At 34.4% G+C, this 26000-nt stretch overlaps 1 protein-coding gene across 2 annotated transcripts in view; it reads left to right on the top strand.

Moving 5' to 3' along the window:
* USP15 (ubiquitin specific peptidase 15) overlaps positions 1 to 26000 on the top strand; it is a gene marked incomplete at both ends in the record, with an annotated part of 62095 nt that overhangs the window by 14362 nt on the left and 21733 nt on the right. The window contains 6 exons of one of the 2 annotated variants that reach the window (XM_079543571.1): positions 1236 to 1363; positions 4925 to 5055; positions 7906 to 8032; positions 11041 to 11186; positions 13590 to 13651; positions 22740 to 22823. In XM_079543571.1, the coding sequence (XP_079399697.1) occupies positions 1236 to 1363; positions 4925 to 5055; positions 7906 to 8032; positions 11041 to 11186; positions 13590 to 13651; positions 22740 to 22823 (678 nt within the window). The remainder of the gene's footprint in view (positions 1 to 1235; positions 1364 to 4924; positions 5056 to 7905; positions 8033 to 11040; positions 11187 to 13589; positions 13652 to 22739; positions 22824 to 26000) is intronic. The other variant, XM_079543570.1, reaches the window with a different exon arrangement.

Raw genomic sequence — 26000 nt, 5'->3', positions numbered from 1 at the left:
CTCTTTGAAGTAGTAATTTGTCCTCTGTCTAAGGTTCACCAGCAGTGCTGTTGGAGGCTGGTCTTCAGGTTTGATCTGAGTGTTAAGGGAGAAAAGCTAGACTTATTTCTTCAAGTCCAGACTTAATTTAGGTTTGCTAATTCTTACTGTAATTTCAGATTTAAGGTTCAGTTAATGTATTTCTTTAAAACCTTTACAATAATATGTGTACCTACTCAAGCAATGTTTTTGTTCATCTTCTTTCATCAGAAGAGCTGTGCGTATTGATTTAGTGCTGGGTTCTTCCATGGTACTTGCGAGTAACTCCAGCAGGATGAATGCTTAATAAAGCTGTGTGTATTAGCAGAGTGGAACTTGAGTCACCAGGAAGAGTTTTGAAATATCTTGAAACTTCAGTGGGATATTATTTATATGCTGCAGATAGGAGCTCAGTAGTTCCATATTGGACTTTTCTGGAGAAAACAGTGGAGATTACCTGTGATCTTCATTTTGTTGTACCCTTTCATCCTGATAACTGTATTATGGCATGTAGTAGGTTAGTAGCAGAAGAGTTGGTATAGAGAACAAATGAGAAGCTGGCTACTTCTAGAAAGAGGAAATAACAGAAGTCATCAGGAAAAGAAATCAGGATCTCTGAACAGATTTGGTGTCTTAAATTTTGGACGAAAAGATGTAGATATCACTGGACTGGCAATAGTTTAACCGGGGAAGAAATACTGCGAAGCTGAGTTTATAGATATTCCCTAAATGGAAGTGTGAAGCTGCCAGTTTTATGTAGCAGGAACATCCAGTACTGCCCCAAAAGCAGTACAGCTCCTGTATGTGTTGGTGTTGATTCAAAGGACAAAAACACTTAGACACTCAGGTTCTTGACAGGGCATCAGAGTTCCAGAGTTTTTGAGCATGCATGTAAATGTTATAAATAAAACTACAGCGGAAAAAATACTTTAGTGAGGTTTCTCTCTCATTTGTCAAAGGGCTCATTTCAAAGGTATAGTTTGAATCTTTTGAGTTCACAAACTGAGAACGGGAATTAAACCTGATGATTTTTCATGCTAAGTAGGAAAATGTCTTTGAAATTTGCTATTCTTCAACTTCTGGTGTGCTGTATTGACAGGCTACTGACAAGAATTGTCTCACTAAAATCAAAATATACTTTGTAACTTATTTTCTCAATTACATTAAAATACTGCAACCTTGCCAATAATGAAATTATTTGTTTTTTTCCATTTAAGGTATCTTGTGGATAGTCGTTGGTTCAAACAGTGGAAAAAATACGTTGGTTTCGACAGCTGGGACAAATATCAAATGGGAGATCAAAATGTGTACCCTGGTCCTATTGATAATTCTGGACTTCTCAAAGGTAACTGCTTCTGACTGTATAGTAAGCAAATAATACTCAGATTGTCAGGTTGTTCATCTTTCGTAGTTGAAATGCAGTTCATCAGTTATGAAGGTAAGTAGGTTGCTGTTTTCAGGCAGTGACAAAGGAATTGGATCAGCTTTCTCTAGTGAAATACAAATTTAGAAACAAAATTACTGTAACACCTTTGCAGCGGTAACAAATATTTAATAATGTACAAATTCATATTTTATTATGATAGCTTGGAAATACGTTGGTGGATGAAATTTGGTCAAGCTGACAAATAGCCAGCCTTAGTTAACCAAGATTATTCTAGCTTAAGTTGGTTGGGATTAGATAACATTCTTAAATTGAAATCTAAAATTTCTTTTTTTGTAAATAATTCTGGAACAATGCAGGAAAATGTAAGATTTAGTGGCAATATGAAGTATTCTGAAATGATAGAGGGTATTTTCCTAATGCTTTATAGTGTTTTAAGTATGGTTAAACTCTGTCTGTGTTTTAATTACAAAGTTCTGGCTGACTTTTGCTGTACTGTATTTGGATTAGTAGACACAGCTCTTAAAATACTTTCCCAGATATATATTTTTAAAATAATCCTTAGGTTAAATTTTATATTTAATGTTCAGTATTAAAATACCATTAAAACTATAATTACTTTTACATAACATGCAAAATCTAGCAGATAAAAAAATCGAACATAATTGGTCATCATCTTTGTAGGCACAGAAAATATAGTAGTCCTATGTAATTTATGTATAGCAGTGCAGATGTTTTTATAGTTTCATCGGGTTTGCAGTGAGCTGTGACTTCCAAACTTTGCAACTGTAATTCACTTCTTACTATTTCAAATGTTATGATTGTCTTTTTTATACAACAGGCTTGCTATGTTGCACTAGTTGTCACTGAGTGCGTGTTTCTGACAGTAGAATCAGTGCCTTTGAGAAGATGTTGCATTGTCATACATATCTATATGCTCTCTTCTACCCACAAACTTTACACCACATGGATGACATTTTGTTTTCTAAGATATGAGAATCTAAATCTTCTGTACATTCTTGTAGTAAATCTTGTGGCAAGGCAGGCATGTTCAGATGACATTCTCAGTTGAAATCAGATATAGCAACATCCTTTTTATCCTCAGAGAGGCAGCAACAGCTTATTCTTTCTTCTGTGTCAAACCACATTGAAAAAAAGCACTATTTCCAGATGCACAACAGCACTGTGCTGGATTATTGATAATTTTCTTAATCTATACATGTGTTCAGATGGTTTAAATTTTCTGTAAATATGAAGACTGTGTTAGGGTTAGCCGTGTAAATCCAAAATCATGTTAACCATTTTGATAAAAGTTCATGAAGAACTTTTTTCTTAGTATTATTTTGATGCTCTCACACACTTTTATGAACTTCACTGTTTGGTTATGTATGGTTCTAGAACAGTGGCTCTGTATTGTCAGCACAACAATATTATTTCTATTATTTGCTTATAATTTGATTATAATTATTTGCTTATATATTTTCTATTATTTGCTCTATAATTTGAATTATTATTTCTAGCATTTGCCAGCTAGAGCAGAGTAGTAGAGTGGGAAGTAAATAACAGATTTATTGACATTGCAACATAGGAGTCTATTTTTATGTAACCCGATTTCAATAGATTAAACAGTATCAGACAACTTTCTGTTTGTAGTAGGTCTTCCATCTTTGCCATCACTAAGGATGGAAGAAAATTGAATAAAAAGCAGCTGAAATCATACACTGCTTTGAGAATTTAAGATCCTGAAGAGTTTTGAAGTAATTAGGAGCAAACCAGTTAAGCTAAGAGAATTTTTGAAGCTTGTGATTTTTCTTGCTAAAATTGCAACAAGTACTTTGGCTGGACTTCATTCTCCCCTCTTCTAAAATATTAATTCTAAGAACATCCTGGCTGCATTTTAAAGGGTGCTGTTGCTCTGTTCTCTTTGTTTAGCTCTTCCTACTAGATCATTTGTGATTTTTATTGGAGAAAAATGTATGCAAACCATATTACAGCCTCTGCTACACCAAGTCATCTCTTTTCTGGATAGATTATATTTTATCAAAACTGTTTGCTTTTGTCATCTCTGAATTGGTAGCAACAAATAACGCACATATTCACAGTTCTTCATTCACATGTGAAGGCATTTAGATAGAGGGAGAAGAGGTAGTTGACACCAGTGATCAGCTAATAGGAGTAAAGGATCACTTTGCATCCTTTTCCCATGTCTTCACTATTCTGGTGATTAAAGCAAAAAAGCATTGCTTTTTCTATCAATCTCTCCTTATCAGAACTGAAGATATAGTAAATATTGAAAAGGAAGGAGATTCTGAAAGTCTTGGTAAGCTGGAATCTTCTTTATTCCTCCCACATGGAAGAGAACACATCTCTTAAACATCTCTTATATGTTCTTAATGTGTTGATTTCCTGTGGAAAAGGGGAATATGTTAAAACATACTTTATTAAATATTTACACACAAAAATAGTTAATATTAAAGGACTAATCAGATGAGGTGCAAAGGAAGTTCTTAGCGCTTTTTATGTGTATGATACTGAGAGCTGTATCCTTTTCCTTGCAGAAAAATATAGATAACAATATTCATTTTTCTTAGAAATATTACTTACAAAAACTTTCCAAGAGAAAGGCCAATACTTGAAGCATTTTGGTGTTATTTTGCCTTTCTTTTATTCTCAGTTTTAATTGTGTATTTTCAATAGCTTATTCAGATAGGATAATGAAAATATATAAGCTGTAAACTTCTTACAGCCTGTTCTTCATACGTATCTTCATACATAATTAAGCTTGTTATCCTGCATTGTCCTTTGGAGTTCCATGTGTGGGTCTCTCTGTTTGATCTTTCCCTGTATAGGGAATTGTTTGCTGCCCTGTAGCTGTGTACTTCCAACTGGAAAGAAAGCTGCTGTAGTTGTCTGAGGCTTGCAGTGGTTCAGATCTGAAATTACTTCTTGCACATACAGGATAGCTGCTGTGTTACTACTGTAATAAAAATCGAATGTAAGCTAAAAGCAGGCTTCTTTACGTAGGAGGTAGCCAAACTGTATTTCTTTCAAGTGCTGCCTCTTTGTCCCTGTGAAGAATTTGACAGGGACTGTATTTCCAGAGTACGTCGGATTCTGTAAGCAGGAGAATTGTACCATGCTGTTTTCCCAATTTATCATTGAGTGAATGATTTCGAAGTTTGTCTTGATCTACTGTAGCTACCCATTCCTTCCTTTTTAGTCAAGGATGTGGCAGTAGTGTGAAAAGAAAATATTTATAGTGATTTGAGTGCAAAGTGAGTGGGAAAACAGATCCTGTGAAAGCTGTGCATGATAACAAGGTAGGTGCTCATGGTTGGATGTGGTGTTTTCATCAGGGTTCACAAGAGTAGGAATTCTATTGTAATGATTACAACTTGCCTAGTTTTTAAATAATTTTGCTTTGGACTCAAAATATTGTTTGCTATTTACATGAAAAATGTTTATTTAAAAGGTCAGCTAACAGAACTACTATATTGAAGTAAAAATATTGTTCTCTTACAGATGGTGACTCCCAGTCTCTCAAAGAACATCTCATTGATGAGCTGGACTACATCCTGTTGCCAACTGAAGGTTGGAATAGGCTAGTTAGCTGGTACACGCTAATGGAAGGTCAAGAACCAATAGCACGCAAGGTACTTTTAAATTTCCCTCTGGGATGAATGTGATTCAAATATAGTCCTGCAAATACGTAGGAGTTCCACAGAAGTTCGTTAGAAATTGATTTTATTAGAAAGTTTTAAGTGTTGGTCCATTGTGACTTCATATACAAATTCTACTTTGGTTGCCTAGTTTTTATTCAGATTTAGAGACTCAAGTTTTGAAAACTGAGAAACAATGTAATCGTTCAGTTCTGAAGATAAGCCCTCTAGTTTTTGCGGAAGATCTTACTTTATAAGCTTTCAAGTCTATTGATGTAAATGATTTTGAAATTAAATGTAAAATCTAAAAAATACATTGACTATATCAGTGAAAAATCCAGTTCTAATAGCGTTGATGCTTGTGAAGTAATTTGATAGTTCCTTTCCTGATGAGCATAATCTCTGTGCAGTCACTTGTTGGGGTAGTATTTTTTCTTCAAGCCAAAAAAACTTACCTGAACATAAATAGTCCCTGGTACAGCAGATACTGTGACCCTCCATCACTCATAATCAAACTCATAAAAATTAACATATTTGCCTATTTGCTCCAGAACATACCATCCTTATTGTTAAGGCGATGCAATATTTTACCAGTTTATTGATGAGATAATAGTTTTGTTTGAATTGTTTCTTGGGATTTTCAGAATAGTGATCAGAGTTGCATCTGTAGTGTAATAAATTACTAAGTTTTAAAATACATTTAGACGTACTTATAAGAGTGGTTGGGCACTGGAATGGGCTGCCCAGGGAGGTGGTGGAGTCACCGAGCCTGGAGGTGTTCAAGGGATGCTTGGACGTTGTGTTGAGGGACATGGTTTGGTGAGAGCTATTGGTGGCAGGTGGATGGTTGGATGATCTTGCAGGTCTTTTCCAACCTTGGTGATTCTGTGATATTTGTCATTTCTAAATTGATCATTAGGACTTTTTTTTTTTTTTTCTATAACGCAGCTTTTTATTTTAATTCCTTAAAAGTTAAAATATTTTGGCATAATACAGTTTTTTTTTCCTCTTGTGACATCAGTAGTCTGAGTACATGCTGACCACTTAATTGAAGAGCCAGATTAAGCTTTGGAATGAATTTTATGTCTTCAGTGTCCATTTGGTCAGCAAGGGAAGTTTGTTTTAACATTCCCACTGCTACTTTAAGAGGTGTTCTATTTTACAGAAACACGGCTGGTATGTCTTGCTTATCTAGTCCTGTGAAAGCTGAAATCTTTTGTAATGTCTTTTCTTTAATGATACATATTATCAACTTGTTACTGTTGTTCCTGAGGATACGTTTCAGTAAAATAAATACTCTTCCATCATCCTGGTAGAGCTTCTGTAACTTTTTGGCCTTTAAAAGGAAATAGAAGGAGAGAGAAAGTAATGAAAGTAGCTTGCCTTGTATTTGGAAGAGACTGACTGGAAAAATAAGTGCAGTGTAATGAGTGGTCGGGTAAACTGGCATAGATTAATTACCTTCTGCCAATATAAGCAGTAATTGTCATCTGAGATACCAGTTCAGGTGAATGAGTTTTTCATTGTGTTGCTTTTCCCATTTTGTTCATGAGTCTTTCTCCTGTCTATATTAATGTGTTAATTGTTTTTGGTCTTGCATACTAGTGGTGTGATGCTTTTCTTTGATTTTTGAGAGTGGGGAGGAGGACAAAGAAGGGTGTTTTTTCAGATGTGGATCTAAGTTTATATATTTAATATATATTTAAATTGATTTACTGTTGTACTTGTTCTGAGTCAAATAACATTATGAATTTGTTGTAGCATATAGTAATATAACTACTACATTCTCTTTTTTTTTTTTTCTCAGAAATGTCTTACCCACACTGCTCAGTTCTGTTTACTACAACTATTTTGTTGTTACTCTAGCAGCTGAAAATCCTAATAAGCTGCTGAAGTAAAGACATTTTTATATAAATGTCATGGCTGGAAGTCATAACTCTGGCAAACCATTGCACTACAATGGAATTCTTAACTCATTTTTTGTTCCTATGGCACGTGCATGCAAGTTATATTTGTACAGTAGATAGCAGATCTCTCCGAGCGAGTAGCTGATGGCTTTTTTTTTTTTTAACCATATTTGTCAGATGTATCACATATCAGGGTGATGGTTATTTTGGGAACAGTCTACATGACTAAGTACTGCAGTTACACTTTGGAAGATCAAAGGGAAAAACATTTAAGAGGTGACCCTGGTTATTTTTTTTTTACATTTTTACTTTAAAAAAAAAAAAAAAATCCTGTATTTTACTAATTTGTAATAGGAGTTACAAAAGTGAACCTATAATAAACAACTGTAATGAGTAGCTGGAATTTCAAATGAATGTATTCATTACCAGAGCATAACTGGAAGATTTGTGGGTCTACTTTAAATATAAGATCTGTTTAAAAATCACGTGTGAAATTTAGAATTTAGTAGTGTGTATTGTGTTTTTAATAAGTATTTTTTAACTGTGAAACCTAGTCCTTCACGTTTTGAAGAGACAGCATACATTGAATGTGTCCTGAGATGATTTTTTTTTTTTTTTAAATAACTTTTGGTGCTTTTAACCTTCTGTTTAAGGATCTTATCTTGGAATTAAGCATTCACGTTTGTGATTTGCACTGTACTTACAGCTTTGAAAGTCATGGTATTAATTAATAAGGTATAATCTTGTGAGGAAAATTTCTACTTTTTTAAAAAGTAGGTTTCTAAAAAGTTATAGGAGAATTTTAGTCTCAGTTTTTGGCATTTATTAAATGTCCTGTTTTCTTTGAACCTCGGTTTCTTGAAAAAGTCTCAAAACTTCTGAACTGTGTGTGCATAAATGTACTTGGATTAATACTTGATGTCAATCTGTTTTTCAGGTTGTTGAACAGGGTATGTTTGTAAAGCACTGCAAAGTAGAAGTGTATCTGACAGAATTAAAGCTTTGTGAAAATGGAAATATGAACAATGTTGTCACACGAAGATTTAGTAAAGCTGATACAATAGGTATGTAGAAGCATTCTGAACTATGTATGATTGTTACTTGTTTAAATTGTATTTAGTAGTGAATTCTGAATAAATCTATGTAAAATGAGAAATGAGCATCATAATGTTTACAAAGGATGGGACTAGTCTTGCTTGAATTGAAATTAGAAATTGAGCAATTTAGAATATTTAGGATTATCAGTAAATTTAAAAAGAAACTTTTTATTTTATTATCTAAGTATCTGGGTTATTTTGTTATTTCTATAGATTTGCACTTTCCAGAAAGTGAACAGCATGACAGTGTTTTTTAGTATCTTTATTAGATGCCATACTGCTTTTCATGGCTTTTGTTGTGTAAGAAATACCATTTTTTTCATGTCCTTCCATTGATGTCTTTTTTCATTCAATTTTAAGTTAATACATAAAAGGGTATATTACACAGCACAAGAACAAATTAGATTTATGAATTAATACCTAAAGCTGATGTACAAAGGTTGGGCTGTGAGTTGGCAGGCCAGGCACATTCTCTAAAGTAACTGAATCCTCTATTATATTCATATCTTGTAGTTATTCATAGTTATTTTGCCTGTTCTTTAAACATAATGTCATTTTTGTCCCTGAATATAACAGAACATGCACAAGATATTATTGATCACATATCCCAGGTTTTTGGTGTATTTGTACATGTGTATCTGGGGTAGGATTCTTACAGTGAGTTGTATTTGTGCAGTTAGAATTGTGGTTTAGACAAAGGACATAAAGTCAAGTCCAACCATTACCTTGCATTGCTTGACAGCAGGGCTGGTTTTTTCAGATTTTACTTGCAGTGACTTATAGTTAGTATTTTGCAGAATGCATACCATAAAAACAGAATAATTTTCCCTTGTTAGATTTTAATCTTAAAGATAAATGGATAATCAGCTGCTTGTGATGGAATAAAAACTTAGGAGTTGTGAAATATGTCCTTGAAACAAGCCTTCAATGTTGTATGTTAACTGCCCTTCTTGGGACCTGTACTAACTTGGCAAGGTGTACCTCTTTACTCACTAAGCAAAACTAGTAGCTTTGATAAACCAATTTAATGTTATTCAAAATTATATATACCAAATTCAAGCTACTTTTTAGCCATGTTGAATTAAACCATATCATTGGAATTATAATTTATATATAAATTTCTGTTTTTTCTTTCTCTAATCAGATGCAGAATGAATGTTACTTGGATATACATTCATTTTTATTCTTAGCGTAGAAATAATGATAATTATGAGAACGTTCTCGTGAAAGGTAATAAGAAGCAGACTCACTGGCAACCCCATTCTGGACACTGGCCTTAATTGTTTTTCTGAGGTGTGGACAAGATTCTCTTGGAAGCCTTGAAAATATGTTCTTTCTGAAGCTAAATCTTCTTATGCAGAACAGCAAACTGTGCCATCGTAGCCAGGACATCCAAAAGAGTTTACGTGTCAGAAAAAGAGCTGGAAAAGTAGATACCTTTTTTGAGTGAAAGAATAATTGATTCCTGGAATTTTTCTCTTACCGTCCCTTTAGTCAGTATAAATTCCACTGAGGTGAATGGATGTAACATACTTAGATCCATTCAAGAAGTTTTAATGTATCTACCCATTATCATTACTTACAGTATTTGTTATTTTTAATGTATCTACCCATTATCATTACTTACAGTATTTGTTACCCTCAGGAGGTCAGGTCAAGACCTTCCTTAATTTAAATATACAGAGGAGGTTTTGGAGAAAAATAAATAAGCGTAATCTAATATTCACTAGCCAGTCTTCAAATGTGTGTTATTCCTGAAATTCCTTTGCTTTTCTGCACAAGTAGAAACTAAGATAAGTTAGTTTGAGGTAGAGAAAAGAAATAATTATAGAGGATAGACCTGATAATGACAGAATACACAATATACAGACTGTGCATGTTTAAATATATTGTGCTCATATTTATACTTGAACAGGCACATTGATATTAGGTTATGAGTCAGTAATTCAGCGATAGTTGGCGAAGGCACAGGGATTAGGATTTTAAAGTCAGAATTGTTTAAGCTCTTAAGAAATTATTAAAAAAAAAAAAAACCTCAATTCCACAGTCTAAAAGTGGCACAACAGCCAAGTGGAACGTAGTCTGCCCAGAGTCTTGGTTATATCATGTACTGTATAGTCATCTGATAGGATTGATGATTACTGTTACATAGTAGTTCTGTAAATGAAATTGGAACAGGAGATATTAATTTTTTACTTTCGAAGAACAAAAGCTGAAATGCTCAAGTATTTAATTTTCATGGTTACTAATAAGTTAATGAGCAAATATCTTCCACAAATTCTTTTTTTTAGTGGAAGCCATTGATAAATCTGGATTTTTTTTAAGACTGTGCCAAATAGATTCATGCTTGTATTCAAATATAGTTATTTGAAATCATTGGTTGAGAACTGATTGAGATGGAAAGAAAGATAAAAAACAAAAAAACAAAAAAACTCAAGCTTTGCTTATAGTACAGGGCAAGGAGAATTGTAGTGTTTCAGCACAGAGTAGAGTTTAATTTCTGTGAGTGTATGTGTTGAACTTAGTGCTAATTGCACTGAGACATGGGTAGTAGAAGGTTAAAAAACAGTGGAATTGAGAAAGGAAGAGAATGAATTGCCCTTCCTGCCCCTAGTTTTATTGCCAGTTTCACTTCTAATCATTCTCTGTCCACCCACACTCCTGTGTAACCACGCTTTGGGAAATGAGTAGACAGGTACCTAGGGTAGCTCCTGTCATCTCCTATGCTGTTATGTATTTGGACTACTTTGCTAGGAGATTCAGGAGGAAATAAAACACTCCTCTGACTATTTCCATCTTAAGGGCATGCCAGCTAGCAACTTCCTGTTTTTTCTACAGCATGATACAGTTTTATGATCATTTCTAGAGTTTGATCCATATTTTGAATATAAGGGCTACTGATTCTGATGTTTTATTCAGTTTGAAGTGTTTGTCTAGATAAATGCTAAAATTCTGTTTTCTCCTTTTCAAAACAGATACAATTGAAAAAGAGATAAGAAAAATCTTCAATATTCCAGGTGAAAAAGAGACCAGATTGTGGAACAAATACATGAGTAATACTTTTGAACCTTTGAATAAACCAGATAGTACCATACAAGATGCTGGTTTGTATCAGGGACAGGTACTGTGTCATATCATTTATTTTGTTGTTTTTTTAACGTTTATCTTTTGCTCATGAAGCTGTATCTGTACCCAGTGTATTTTCCATACTTTTAAAAGTGCTAATAAATTGTATTAGGGACAGGGTACTTGTTTTAAACAAACAAAAATAGAAATGACTTATAATCGTATTTTCATCTTTAAATATGAATTTACTAGAGAACTATAAAGAAAGAAATGTAATATTGCTGACTTGAATTTGGCAAAACTTGAAATAAGCAATATTCCAAAATTTGGATATGTTTCTGTAATGAAACCCAACTTTATTTAAAATAAATAAATAAATAAAAATATGTCTAAAAGACTATGAAAATAAAAGACTCAAATTGCAGTGTCTGGCTTTCAGAAAGAAAGAAAAAATGAAAATATACATGAGAGTACATCCTTACTTATAAATGGCTTTGTGGGAAGATTTTTTGTTTCTAGATAGCTTTTTTTACCATTACAATTGGGAATAAACTATACAAATTTACATGTGAACTGATCGAGCAATTTCATTATTGGAATAACTTTTCAAATTATATTGATTCATTTCTCTTCAAATCAAGTTGAATTTTTTTCAACAACTGTAGGTCATACTGTTATACTACAAACAAGAATGAATAAAATTTGATGGCAGTAATTGTAGGCAAGATTATATTAAAATATTTCCTTTTTCTTCAAAATACTTGACTTTAGCTTACTTAACAGCAGTGTTTATGTTGTGCCTCTGTTTTCTTTTATGGCATGGAAGGTAAGTAAACAGTGCACCAAAATAACAGCTTGGACTGTTGTGCCCTTTAACTTCAGTTAAAGCCTCACAGTTTATTTTCACAATGCACAGGTCCTGCTGTAAGAACCTGTGTCGAAGATATATCTTGAAAATTGCCTCTATCCCAGTGAAACATTAACTGTGAAGTGTGCATGGTCTAATATAGCCGTAAAAAGATCTGCTGGTGACATCTGTACTTAAAGGAAAACAGATATTATTCAAAACAATTGAACCATGGTTTCTGAAAAATGCTAAATGTCCCAAGCAGAGCATGTGTGTTTGGGTCAGTTGTACTTGCTGACATACAGGGCTGATGTTTTTCTCATCAAGCCTCCTAATTTAGTGGTAGTTATTCTATTAGTCTGTCTAATCTAATAGTTATTTTTACCATGTAAAACTAAGCTGTGTGCGTGATTGGTGGGTGAATGTTTTAAATTCAGCAGCTGATTTCTGAAGTGAGCTTTTAAGGATTCCATTGAACTGATACATCTGCATCTTCCTTTCATTCAATAGTCTCTGAAAACCAATGAAAGGAAGAATGAGCAGAACATTTCACAGCATTCGAGATTCAAAATAGTAAACCACTATTTTCCAGGCTGAAAACTGTAATGGAAAGCTGGTTTTCAATGGTTTCCTTAGTGTATGCAGACTGAAAATTTGATTTCATCTTCAAGAGACAGCATGATTTATGTAAGATTCTGAGGACAAGTGTATACGTAAATATATGTATATATGAATATATTATAGTATGTGTTTGTGTAGACACAGACACACAAAAGTGTGGCATGGCAGATAGCTAGCATCCTGAAATATTAGTGAACAAATACATAAAATTATTTGTACTTAAAGTACAAAGTAGTTTCAGTTAAGATATTAGAATCTAGTTGCCATTTCAGATGATCTGGGCTATCCCAGCTGTCAGTCCAGAAAGGCATGAGCTTTTTGTGGGTCCAATGTCGTATCTGCCAGCATAGGGCAGATATCTCAAATACCCAAAGACATCTCAAATGGCACTTGCCTGTGTTTAGGACTGAGCGTTCTGTTCTCCCATTTGTAGCAATAGCAACTTGAATTAATTGTATTTCATTAGTCTACTCTCCATTTGGAAAATTAATATTAGGCACATTGACTAGAATATTTTTGTTTCTTTAAAAAAAAAAAAAAAAAGGACAAAACAGGAAGCTATGATTTAAGGATATAAGGTGGATTTTTATTTTATTTTTTTTATTTCCTGCCTACCTGGATTGTGTGTTGGGCAGCATTTGTTCAGGAATGCCCATTTCCTAATTGCACTGTTGTGAGATGTGATCTCTATAGATTCATAGATTCTGTTTAGGCAAGTGATCATCTGATCTCTTTGAGAGGTCAGATCTTGTCACTATACCCACAGGCTGTTGAAACTCAAAGTTGTACAAATCAAGGTGAGGCCAGAAAAATGAACAGGGAGTGAGTAAGGGTGCATTGTAATTGAAAAGATATCAGTTAACCTCAGAGAATAGTAACTTAAACATCAGTCTGTTCTGTCTCCATCCCACATAAGCAAATTGATTTAAAACACTGGAAAATACTGTTTTTATTTTGGTATTCTTATTGTGTGTTTTTTTGTGTGGGTAGGTACTGGTAATAGAACAGAAGAATGAGGATGGAACATGGCCAAGAGGTTCTTCAACTCCTAAGTAAGTGACAGGTTTTTCATATTCACCATAGCTTATCTATTTTCCCATAATATTTTCCTTTGAAATGCAGTTGGTTTTTCTTTCTGTTCTGCATATCGCCTTTTCTATTTTTTGTCTCAATAAATGCAAAGTAGTTTGTCTGTTTTAAGTGCTGCACAATGTAGAACATAATATTAAAAAAGTGATTTCCTGCATGTTCATTGCACAGTTTTGGTGACTTTGGCCAGTAATATACTTTGTCTTGTTTAAAAATAGAAGGAAATCTTTAGTAGGAAACTGTGAAACTTGGCTTATTTTAGATTTCTGTTTCAAGCATATTTGAATTTCATCAGTATATTTGAATGTTTTTGTGAATAGCTTTTCCTTTTATCTTCAGAGCACGTAATATTTACCCATAAACATTATTAAATTGCCTTGTGTTGCCAGGATGTCGCTTTTGTTCTTGTTGGGCTGTCATCAGTTTGCAGAGTATGATGTTATATTTCTGTTCTTCCTGCTGCCATTATGAGCAGCACCTACATATAATGGAAAGGGATCAAAAAAAGACTTCAGCATGGTGTTTTGTTTTTTTTTTTTAGTTGAATACATTTTTCAGCAGCATTAAATGGTATTCTAGATTCTAAATGGTATCCTCCAGCATACACAAGGGTTTTGAGGAACAATTGGAACTGCTAGTGAACTTAATACCAGCTGTACATATTTTGTTAACTGCTTTTTCTTCCCTTTGGTAGATTCTTGAGCTTATCTTTCATTTGAATGTTCTAAGTTCCTCTTATTTCTTTTGTTATTTTGAATTAATGCAATGAGATTTAATGTTGCTTAAGATTTATTTGTAGTATAGTTGCTTATCATTTGAAAGATACAGACTTTTAATCCTTTTGACGTTTCATCTCAAACGTTTTTATTAGGAGCAACAGGTTATATTAAGTTGCTTAATGAAGTCTGAGCTGTTCAATTTAAGCTTAATTTGAACAGTTTAATCTACTTAGCAGGATGTTATGACAAAAAGAGAACTGAAATTGTGGAGCAGCAGAAAGAATGGTATGCCAAATACATGGAAGTGTAATATCTGAGCTTAAAAAGCATTCAGTTGACTGACTGTCATGGCTTTAAAAAGAAAAAAAAAAAAAAGTTTTGGTAGGAAGACATCCCTACTTTCCTGCCATGTTTTTACTCCACCTTATGGAGAACACTGAGAAATTTCATATAAATTGAAGTATATAATCTGAAAAATGTTTGATCTGGGGACAAGTAAAATGAAATAGAAAGTTCTGGTGCCAGAGAAGGTTTATAAGATATTCAGAAAATGAGAATAAATAGTTTCAATATGAAGTGATGGTTTTGCCATTTGGCACCTAACATTGATTGAAATTTCATATTCAAATTCAAAAGGTTTGCAAAATTTAGTAGGTTCACATAAAAGCTATAAGCAAGCAGTAACGGGGCCAGATTTTTACATCCATATAAAACCTTGTGAAAAATCTAATAAATCATAAGAGGAATAAAAAATACATTACGCTACTTCTGATTCTCCTGTGTGAGATACCAGGAGTATTAGTATGTCATCGCTAGCAGTGTATCCCCATACACCTTCCTGCAGTCCTGTCATGGTTTACACACATTGCACTGGCAGCTGAGAGTAGCTGTTTGCAGTGCCGTTTTTAGAAGAGTAAAAACTGTAAATATGTTCCGAGGCTACAGGATAAAATACCATATTTTGAAAGACCAAAATATAGATCACTAGAAAGTATGAGAGATTTCTAATGCTTGAAAAGGCCAGAATTATTTCAGAACATCAGCTAAGCTTTTCACAGAATCACATAATAGTTGAGGTTGGAAGGCAAGTTTGAAGATTGTCTAATCCATACTACCTATTCAAATACGGATCAAAGTAAGCTACTTGAGAAATGCCACATTCCACAGCCTTCTTGGTCAACCTGTTTCATTGTTTACAGACTGTCACTATGAAAAACTAAAACAAAATATGGAATTGCCTGTGCATCAGTTTTTGCCTTATCTTTTCTACGGGCACCGCTGATATTTCTATACCACTAGGGATTTGTACTCATTGCCAAGATCACCCTGGAACAGTTCCATCTACATAAGCCTCTCTAGCCTGAACAGTCCCTGCTCTGTCCTCTCAGGTCAGATGCTCCAGTTCCTTAATCATCTTTGTCGCCTTTCACTGGACTTGATCCAGTATTTCCATGCCGTCCTGTATTGGGTAGCGCAGAACTGAACCCTGCACTCTAAGTGTTTCTCATCAGAATAAAGTGCCAAGTAAAGGGGTAAGGCTCACCTCCTTCAGTGTACCGGCGTTGTTCTTCAGAATGCAGCCTGGAGCCTGTTGACTGTCTTTGCCAAGCTGCTTTCCAGCCTGTCAGCCTTCATTTTTATCCCAGTGTGTACTGGTTTCTAGGGCTATTCCTGCCCAGATGAATGACTTTGCATTTCCTTTATCAACTTGATGAGGTTCCTGTCTGCTCAGATACTTAGATGTTTTGCACATTTTCCCTGCCTCTTTCTTGGTAGCAGAAACATAACAGCAATCTTTAATTTGATTGCTTCATTTGTTATCATTTTTTACCACTTACAGGTGATGAATGAAGGCAGAGTTGTTTGTTTGGTTGTTTTTTTAATAAGAAATATGTTAAAGGTGTGATCATCTTTTCTGCAGCAAGAGAAGAACAAGATTTACTTTGAAAGTGGCAGAATTATGATATGAGTTCAGTATAGAGCACATTGCCTTGGAAAATAATGCTGTTTTGCTCATAACTGTAATTAATTGGTAAAAATGAAAATGTTTATTATAAGCATACCAAAACCATTGTTTTCTCTTCTAAGGAAACTTGGAGGAAATTCAGCTTTTTCGGTCCATTGTGCAGTTAAGAATTTCAGCCCTATGTTCAAACTTGTCAGTGCTTACATTTGTGTTGTATATTGTTCTTCTAACTTCTGAATTTACTTCATTTAGGAAGTAATTGCAACTGTAATTTAAATTCCTGTAAATTAAGTAAGCAAATCCTCTAAATTCTACTGATATCTTTTGTTGTCTCATTTTAACACAGACTTCAGTGTTTTTTTTTATGCCCGGAAGTATGTGAATGTGATGTAAAGAGTCAGACTTCTTTCTTGGGAATAGCTGGATTTTGGCCCTCTGAGAGGTTCTATTTATATCAACTGTTTATATCAACTACTGGGATTTTTGTTGCTCAGGAAGCTTGGCTTCTGTGAGACCATTTCTGGGGAGCTGAGAGTGGCTTCACCTCAAATGTCTTCACTGTCATCTCCCAAAATAGCTGTTACTCAGCATTAATGGATAGCTCCACAGAAAATTGTGTTATATTAACTTTGCAAATCTACATCATTCTTCAGATTATCCCACACGTGTGGGTGGGAGAAACTATTTGAATGGTTTGCTGTCATGAAGAGTATGTTTTAAAATAGGAAAGAAAAATCTAAGGCTGTAGTTCACGTAAGTGAAGCAAACTTCACAAAAACAAACAAACAAAAAACCCAACAAATTATCCACGTTCTGGGAAATACTCTGCAACAATTAAAGTCTTTTTACAATCTATGATCCCAAAACTTGAGAGAAGGAGAAGAAAGGAACTTAACGTTATGAAGTTCTATGAGGTACCAAATGAATAATGGGGACAAGCTTTCTCTATTAGTTCTCTGTTTAGAAATTGTTACCTGTTCATGTGCAAATTTATATAAAAGCAAATTAGATAAAAATACAAAGATACTGTTAACTAGAATCTTATTTTCTTCTACCCTTAGGAAGGCATTGTTCACTGTTTTCTCAGAGAACTTAAAACTGAAGTGAAGTCCTTTTAGTTTGTTCAAAAATGCTTCTTATGTGGCCCAAAATATTTCAACTAAATTATCATATACATATGTTTATAATAAAAGTAACAGATTTAATTCTGTTAATTTAATTTAATTCTGGCCTGCTCTTTTTGACATTGCGGTGAAATAAGTCCTCAAATAGTTAACAGCTTCTTTCTGTGACTTACAGATTGCCTGCTCTTAGCCTTAACAATTTTATGTAAAAGAGTGCATTCATTTCTGTTTTTTGAGACTAGACACATTTATGATTTTTTCTTTTATAATTAAAAATGTTTTCTTAAAGCATTTGTCACACAGTAAGTTTTTTTTCTTAAAAAAATCTTTTCTAATTTCAATTTGCATGCCTTTCTTGAAGAATCTCTCAAAACTTGTTTTTTTGTTTCTGACCTGGATCTCTGTATATGTATCTCTGTATATATTTTACAAAAGGAAGTAGAAAGTACATAGCTGTCCTTTTTGAAATATTTTATTGCTTATGTATCCGAAGTTTTTAGGAAGCAAACATCTGTAATTCTTCAACTGTGTGCAGTTTTGTGTGCCACGGTGCCAGTATGAGACAGAGATAAGCTATTAGTGCCCAAAGGAGGGCTACAAAGATGGTGAAGGGTCTAGATGGCAAGACATGAAAAGTAACTGAAATCCCTGGGTTTGTTCAGCCCAGAGCAGAGGAGGCTGAGGGGAGGCAGCCTGCAGCTCCTCATGAGGTGGATGGAAGGGCAGCACTGAGCTTTGCTCATGGGCACCAGTGATAACAGGACCCCAGGGAACAGAATGGAGCTGCATCAGGGGAGGGTTGGGTTGGAGATCAGAATAGGTTGTTTATGGAGAAGAGTGGTTGGGGTTCTGGAACAGGCTTCCCAGGGAAGTGATAAAGACACCAAGTATGCCAAATTTCAAGAAGTGTTCAGGCAACATTCTTATAATATGGTTTGATTTGATTTTTGGGTGGTCCTTTGTGGAGCCTGAATTCAGACTCAATGATCCTTGTATGTCCCTTCCAACTTGGGATATTATGTGATTGGAAAATCTTCACTCAGCCATAGCTTCTCTGACTGCCAATCCCAGTGTTTGACTACCCTCACTATTTATAATAATAATAAAAATAAAAATAAATCAGTTGTTTATCCCTTTTTTCCCTTTTTGTTATTGTCTGAAATATGGGAATTCCCATATAAGAATGTACCCATTGCCTCTTGTCCTTTCAGTGTAATCCACTAGTTTACACAGTATTCTTCATCCCTTCCTGTTGTATCTCTTGGTATGGACCCTCTTCAGTGTTCTCTTTTCTAGACTGAACAGTCCCTGTTCCTCGCAGGTCAGATGCACCAGTTCCTTAACCATCTCTGTAGCCATTCACAGAACTTGCTCCGATATTTTCATGTCCCTGCTATGCTACAGAGCCCAAAACTGAACCCTGTATTCTAGGCGTGCCTCATCAGGATAAAGTGCCAAGGAGAGGGCTGGGCTCACCTCCTTCAGCATGCTGGCATTGTTCTTCTGAATACAGCCCTGGAGGCTGTTGACCATCTTTATCAAGTTGTTTCTCATTTTGTCAGCCTTTGTTTTTATCAAGTGTGTACTGGTGCATTTTCTTTTACCTACTTAATGAGGCTTTCATCTCCCTATTTCTCCAGTCTGTGGAGGTCCTTCTGAACAGCATTATGCCTACCTGGTCTGTCAGAAGTGTTGTAAGCCTTACTGAAGCAGATGTATCTGCTCCCATCAACAAGCTAGTCGTCTCAGTAGTAGGGGGGTATCAGGGTGGTTTAATTATCATTTCCATTTCATAAGTCCATGTTGATTTCTGCTAGTCTCCTTCTTGTCCTTCATATGTCTGAAAGTGGTTTCCAGAATCAGTTATTAGAATATTTATCATATTTTAAGATAGTAAGGTAAGCCTGAGCAGCCTGTATTTTCCTATATTTTCTGGCTTGCTGTCTTGAAGATATGATTGCCATATTTTCCAATCCTTAGGACTCCACCAGTAGCTGTAATCTTTAAAGATAACTGAGTAGCATTACAGTATTATCAGCCAGTGCTTTCAGCAGTTGAGGCATCTTGTCAGGCTCCATCCTATGCATCTCCTGTGTGTTTGGATGTTCCTAAACCTGATTTTCCTCCAGTGGGGTAATTCTTACTTGCTCCAGATTTTGGTCTTGGAGACCTGCAACTCTGAAGAGTTGGTAAACAATAAGACATTTAAGGACCTTAGCATTTCCCATGCCCTTTGTCACTAGGGTCTCTGCCTTATGTAGCAGTGACCCATGCTTTCTCTTGTCTTCTTTTGCTGTTTGTATACTTTTAGAATCTTTCTTGTTGCCCTTCATATCACTTCCAGATTTAATTCCAGGTAGGTGTTAGATAGATATTTGCATGTCTCTTGTTCAAGTGTGTGTAGCTACATTTGTACATCCTGCTGACAAGGATATGGTTATTATCTGCATTCTAGCCTATAATATTTTATATCGCTTATAATTTATGAATCTTTTTACATTATAATTTATTACCCTGGTGCTCAGTCTGTGTCGAGAATGGAGAAATAAGGGAGCTATTTGTTCTGTGTCATAGAATATCTGAAGTTACTAGGGACCTACAGGAATCGTTGAGTATTTTATTCAATCCTAATTCCAGTTCTTGAGTTTTAGTCTTGTGTTTTGGTTTCTCTATTCACTATGTCAGCTCAGAATAACTTGTAAATGAGATCACTGCTCCTAGAATATTTTCTCTTTTTTGTTGTCATTTAGTAGTCTTTTATTGCTTGTTTATGGGTTTTCAAGGAGCTATGGAATGTCTGCAAAGAAACGCTGATGAATTTAAATTAACAGAATAAGTCATTTGCTTCTTGAAAGTATATTTGGAGAAGTGTAGTGAACTAAAGTCATGGTTCATACTGACAATGGGACTTAAGATGGCTTTGTAGCTGATAAGCAGGCACTGGCAAAAAAAAGTCTTTGGTTTTGGCAAGGGAACTTGCTTCGTTTCACTGACAGAAGCAATAAGCAAATACACTGGGATTTGAACATAAACCTTGCTCTGCCATTAAGACCAAAATACTGCACAGTTTTGACCAGAATTTTTTGTTTTGTCTTCTATGCATATTGACAAAAATCCAGAGCAGAATTGCTCTTTGTTTTTAGTACTCAGAATATTTCTGGTAGCTTGTCCATGGGAAAGAATGTAGTCTGTATTCAGTTGTCCTTCAGTATGGATAAAAGAACATTCTTGTACAATTCTGTGTTCATTGGTCAGCTGTATCACTATTAAATAGATGTCAACAAAGTTTTGAGGTAGAGGTGTTGAACATTACTCATTCTTGTCATTTATTTTTCTAGTTAATGAGATGAAATGCTGAAAAAATGCTGCTTTTCTTTTGCAACAAGGTGATGCTAAGTTTAAAAAACAAAAAACAAAACCACCATATGTTGCAGTTGTTTTATTGCAAGATACTTTTGGTGGTTGTTTTTGTACAATGTTAAAGAGCTGAAGGTAGAGCAATACTTTCAGTAGTAGCACTTATTGTCCATTCAAAGTCTTCTGTTATCCTTTTTTTCATTTCCATTTTAATAATGGGACAATTTCTGCCGGTGTAGTTACCAAAGCTTTCCCACGAGTATTGAAATGTGCTTGAAGCTCTGAAGGAGTTGTGAATGAATGATGTTAATCTTTGCACGCAGAATTTGGTAATGTAAGCAGATAGCTGCACATGTCGGAGTTTTATCAAGCTCTTACTGTTTTACATATCATTATTGCTTGCTATTTGATAGCAAACGCTTAGTTTTAAGCAGTTATTTTATCATACAGGCAGCAGCGCATCGGAGCAAGGAGTAAAACTGCAGATTGTTCTGTTCTCTGAGGAACAAGATAACTTTTGCTGAAAACCAGATTTATTTATTTATTTATTTATTTAGCTTTTTTGGTTTCTTTGAATTGTGAGACAGCAATTATTATAAATCCCATTTTGAATTTTAAAACAATATTGCAGTTGAATTTGTCTTAAGTTACATAAAAGCTTCAGATTTGTTTCGGAAATTCAGATTTCCATTCAAAATGATTCAATAGAAATACTTTCTTTAAAAACAGTGAATGTGCATAATTCATGTGTTGAATTCAAGTTAACTTGAACTAATAACTTGAGTTCTGTATCTTTCTTGTGGACATGTCTGTATATATTTTTTGAAGATAACGATCAAAGAAGATTTAGATTGATAAAGGAAATCTACAGAAAAGCTGTTCAGTAAAATTTTTCTTAACGTGGCGAAGCATCTTTTTTTTTTGGAAAAGATTTATTGATCAAAAGTTTTAAATTAATGTCAAAACACAGTAGGAAAGATTCCCAGAGTAAAAATGTCTGTCTCTTTGCAGTTTGGTGCTTGTTATGTGCTTAAAATATTATGAGCATACAAACTTTCTTGGCTTAATATCATGAGACATATTTCAAAGCTTCACTAGGACAGCTGGAGGTTTTTCTAACCCAGCTGGATTGCATAGAGCCCACAGAAAAACACAAAAGGTTTTATAAGTATTCATAGCCTTTCACATGATTTTCTGTAAGGTCTAGAAAAGAAGAGAAAGGAAAAGAAAAAAGCACAGCAAGATTTCCGTATATTGTATATATTGCATTAAGGGGATCTTTATGAGTGACATATTCGTTATCCTTATGTTTAGGAATAGGCTTAAGCAATGGGGATGAATGATAATGCTTAAACTTCCGGCTGAAGGTTTTAAAATTTGCTTACTATTCTGCATGATATCCTGAAATTCTTTTAATGATTTTAATAAGACACCCCTATTGAAATGGCTTCGTGCTGCTATTAAACTAATATTGGGATACATGTCTTAATCATTTTTATATCACGTCTCAACATCCATTTATGGTTAACTGAAGAAAATGTACAATTTTCATATTAGATTTGCATTCTAGGTTATAGAAGGTTGCAATACCTGTTGTCTTACTACAGACTGAAAGCAGCTTTTTTAGAACAGTGGTCTGTTTTGGTTCTTTGTTTTGTTTGCCTGCTTCTTTTAATTGCACTCAGTATTCCTTCAACACGATATGAAACTATTGTGAAGCATTCTGAGAGCTTGCATGTCTTGGGTGTTTTTCGTACTTTGCCCTTTTTTATAAAGTATTTATTTTCCATGCTTGTTTATATGCATTGTTCTTTTGTTAGCTTGCTTTCAAGGTTTTTAATATCTCAGAATTTTTATCTAATTTACCATTTTCATATTTTTAAAGGTCCCCAGGTGCATCCAATTTTTCAACTTTACCAAAGATCTCTCCATCTCTGTCAAATAATTATAACAACATGAACAACAGAAAGTAAGCAATATATCTTAAAAATTTTAAATGAATCACCCCAGTGTGACATAAACAAATTTCCATGTTACCTAGCTTAAGGATTTTGATTTGTTTTGTCAGTATTTTGATAATGAATTGTTACTGATGGCTATTTTGTAATACAGATGTTGTCAAACATGATAGCAGAAAAAACTCAGTTCAAGACGCTTGGTAACTCTTAGTATTCATATGCTAAAAATAACATTGAGCTCTGTATGAAAATATATAAGGACTTTATTTTTGATATGGCAAACTCTAAATCCATTAATATAATGTCTGATTTTACATGGGCCACAAAAAAGTATAACCTACTTCTCCTGACTTATTGATGCTCCGGTATTATAGCAGTATATATGATAGCACACATGGGCTTAAGAACCACAGCAGCTGGGTTGTTTTAGCTATGATTATAGCCACTGATTAACTATTAGCAACATAACATCCCTGTCTTAGTGCTAGGAGATTTGAGAGAGATTGGTTTGGTTGATGTGCTTGAGCATTGCCATGAGCAGAGGCTTAGCAAAAGGGGCTTCTCACTTTTAAGGGCTTTATCAGTTATATGGTAACTTAGAAGTTTTGTAAAGATTGCAGTAAGACTCCAGAAGAAGAGCATTCCAGTGACCAAATTTGTGTGTAGTCTTTTGATATGCAACACAACTCTAAAAGCTGGTGAATACAGAAGAACGTGGAATTATCTAACTTTAACAGAGTGCTAGGTTGAGCACCTTTGAAATGTTTGAAGCCATGAAACACCCATCTCTAATGCAATCTGGGGTAAAATTTAAGAGCCTTATTCTTACAATTCATTCAAATTTAAAATATTATTCTAAACATGCATTTTATGATCAAACATGAAGATGTCAAATATTAAAAAGGTGATATAAATATTAAGTATCTTATACAATATCTTCCAGTTAAATACTGCATTTATCAGAAGTGATTTTTCGTAAGGGCTGAAGTGTCATTTGTGCTTCTACCAATTGTGAGTAGCCCCAACTCTCACTGTTAAACAGTTGAAATCCATGTGTTTAACTGCAGTCTGTTGTACGCTGTGTGTGAATGTGTAGTAAATAAATATTTTCTATCGTTGTATGAAAAATTACTTGTCTAGAGCTGAGCCTCTAGCTGAGAACTAATCTCTCCTTCCCCCATTGCTTATGCAAAATACCATTGTAATGCCAAAAGCAGAGCTTAGCGAGCAGACACTGTTTCCTAGTGAGCACCCATTTTTAAGTAGTCACCAAGGTTTTTTTCTTTCTGCCATTACTGCTAGCATCTCTCTAGTGATGCTGTAATGATTTATGGTTTCTTCTGAAACTGAAATGGAAGCTTTTGAAACTTAAGATAAATTTTTTTGGGTGTTTTTTGTTGGCTTTGTTTTTTAAACTTGAGGATTTTCAACAGAAATACTTACTTAGAAGGAAGTGATATAAAATTCAGATTTGTTGAGGAAATGATCATTTGAAGTGCCTTAAATATAACTTAAGGGTTTCTAAATCAGAAAGTAGGTATATGTTCTGTATAGTGTTATGAAACGCCAGCCTTTTTTCTCTTGTAACCTAAAGGACAGTAGATACGAATGTTATATAATGCAGATACTTGGTGCAGAAGCATGTTTTTCTTTATAATGCAATAATCCAACTATGGATTTTTAAAAATGTTCTAAAAAAAACCCCACTAATTTACAGTATGATGAAATATACATTAAAATCCATAGTAACACTTTTGACAGAATACACGTTCAAGGCTAACTAGGTCAATAATAGAGAATTCATACCATTAGTATACCGTGTACTTGAAAGTATGTGCTGTTGCATTAAGAATGTTTGGCTTTAAGAAGTAAATATATTTGATTGCATTTCATAATTCTGGGTAGAGCTCGGTTTCCTCTTAGTTGCTACTCTTCTACTAAATATCTCCTCCTCTAAGAAAGAACTTTTCCATTAATTTATGCTATCTTCTTTTCTTTGCTTTTTTTAATTAACTACTTATGTCAGCTTAGGCTGAAACTTATTTTCATGCTTCTGCCTTACTGTCTCTCACATTGCATATTATCTTCAGTACAGTAGTGTAGTTACACATCTGTGGCTCTCCAGGATCCATTGGCACCTCCATATGGACATGAGATGCTGTGACTTTAAGGAAATAACAGCATTTGTTTTGAAGATAATTTTATCTGACTAAGCTGATTTTTGAGACAGAGAAATGAAAGGTTATTTGTAGCAATAGTTATTAATGGTAGTAGTTTGCAAGGCTGTTACTCCAATTGTTATAGTGTGATCATAGAATTCTAACAGCACTTTTAATCTGAAAAATATTGTTTCCTTATAATGGTATAGAAATGTACACTATAAGTATAGCATAAAATAAAAAGAAAAAAGAAAAAGAAAAAAATTTCATCATAGACTCACAGAATGATTTGGGTTGGAATGGACTTAAAATATTACTGCCAAGGGCAGGGACCCTCCATCCTTTGGACCAGATTGCTCCGTCCAGCTTGGCCTTGAACACCTGCAGGAATGGAGTAGTCACAGCTTCTCTAGTCAACCAGATTTAGTGCTTCACAACTCTTGTAGTAAAGAATTTCTTTCTAATGTCTAATCTAAATCTACTCTCTTTTACTTTGAAGCATTCATACTTTTAGTCCTATCACTGTACTTCGTGCCCTTTACTAATGACTGCTATTAACCTTGTATTTCTTTGACCAGTCTTAAAGGAATGAAGAGGCACAATGTAGTTTAAACAAAAAATTTTTTCTTCTAGAAAAAGTGAAAGTTGCAGACTGAAAAAGCTAAGAAGACAAGTCCCCTGCACATAGTATGCCCTGTATTTTTCCTGATGCATTTTGATAAAGTATCACTGCATAAATGTGATGCTTAACTCAAAAAAGGATTAATTGGGTTTCTAGTATCCTCTGTAGTCCATTGATGGCCATTATGGTTGTCAATCTAATTAATAAATGAAGTAGTATAGTTATTTCACTAGTTGAAGAAATAGGAATATTTGTTGCATGTGCAGCAGCTGGTAACTGTATTCTCTGAATCTCTAAAATGTCCTTCTGTGGACCGGTATAGAAGATGAAGTAGAAGTGACTTCCCCTTTTACGATAGAAATACCAGTAGTTATTGCCTCTCAGAGCAAATCACCGCTGAAGACCTT

Source organism: Tetrao urogallus (assembly GCF_951394365.1).
Source record: "Tetrao urogallus genome assembly, chromosome: 1".
NCBI classification, from domain to species: domain Eukaryota; kingdom Metazoa; phylum Chordata; class Aves; order Galliformes; family Phasianidae; genus Tetrao; species Tetrao urogallus.
The sequence above is the reverse complement of the archived record's forward strand: the minus strand, read 5'-3'. Positions and strand labels throughout refer to the sequence as shown.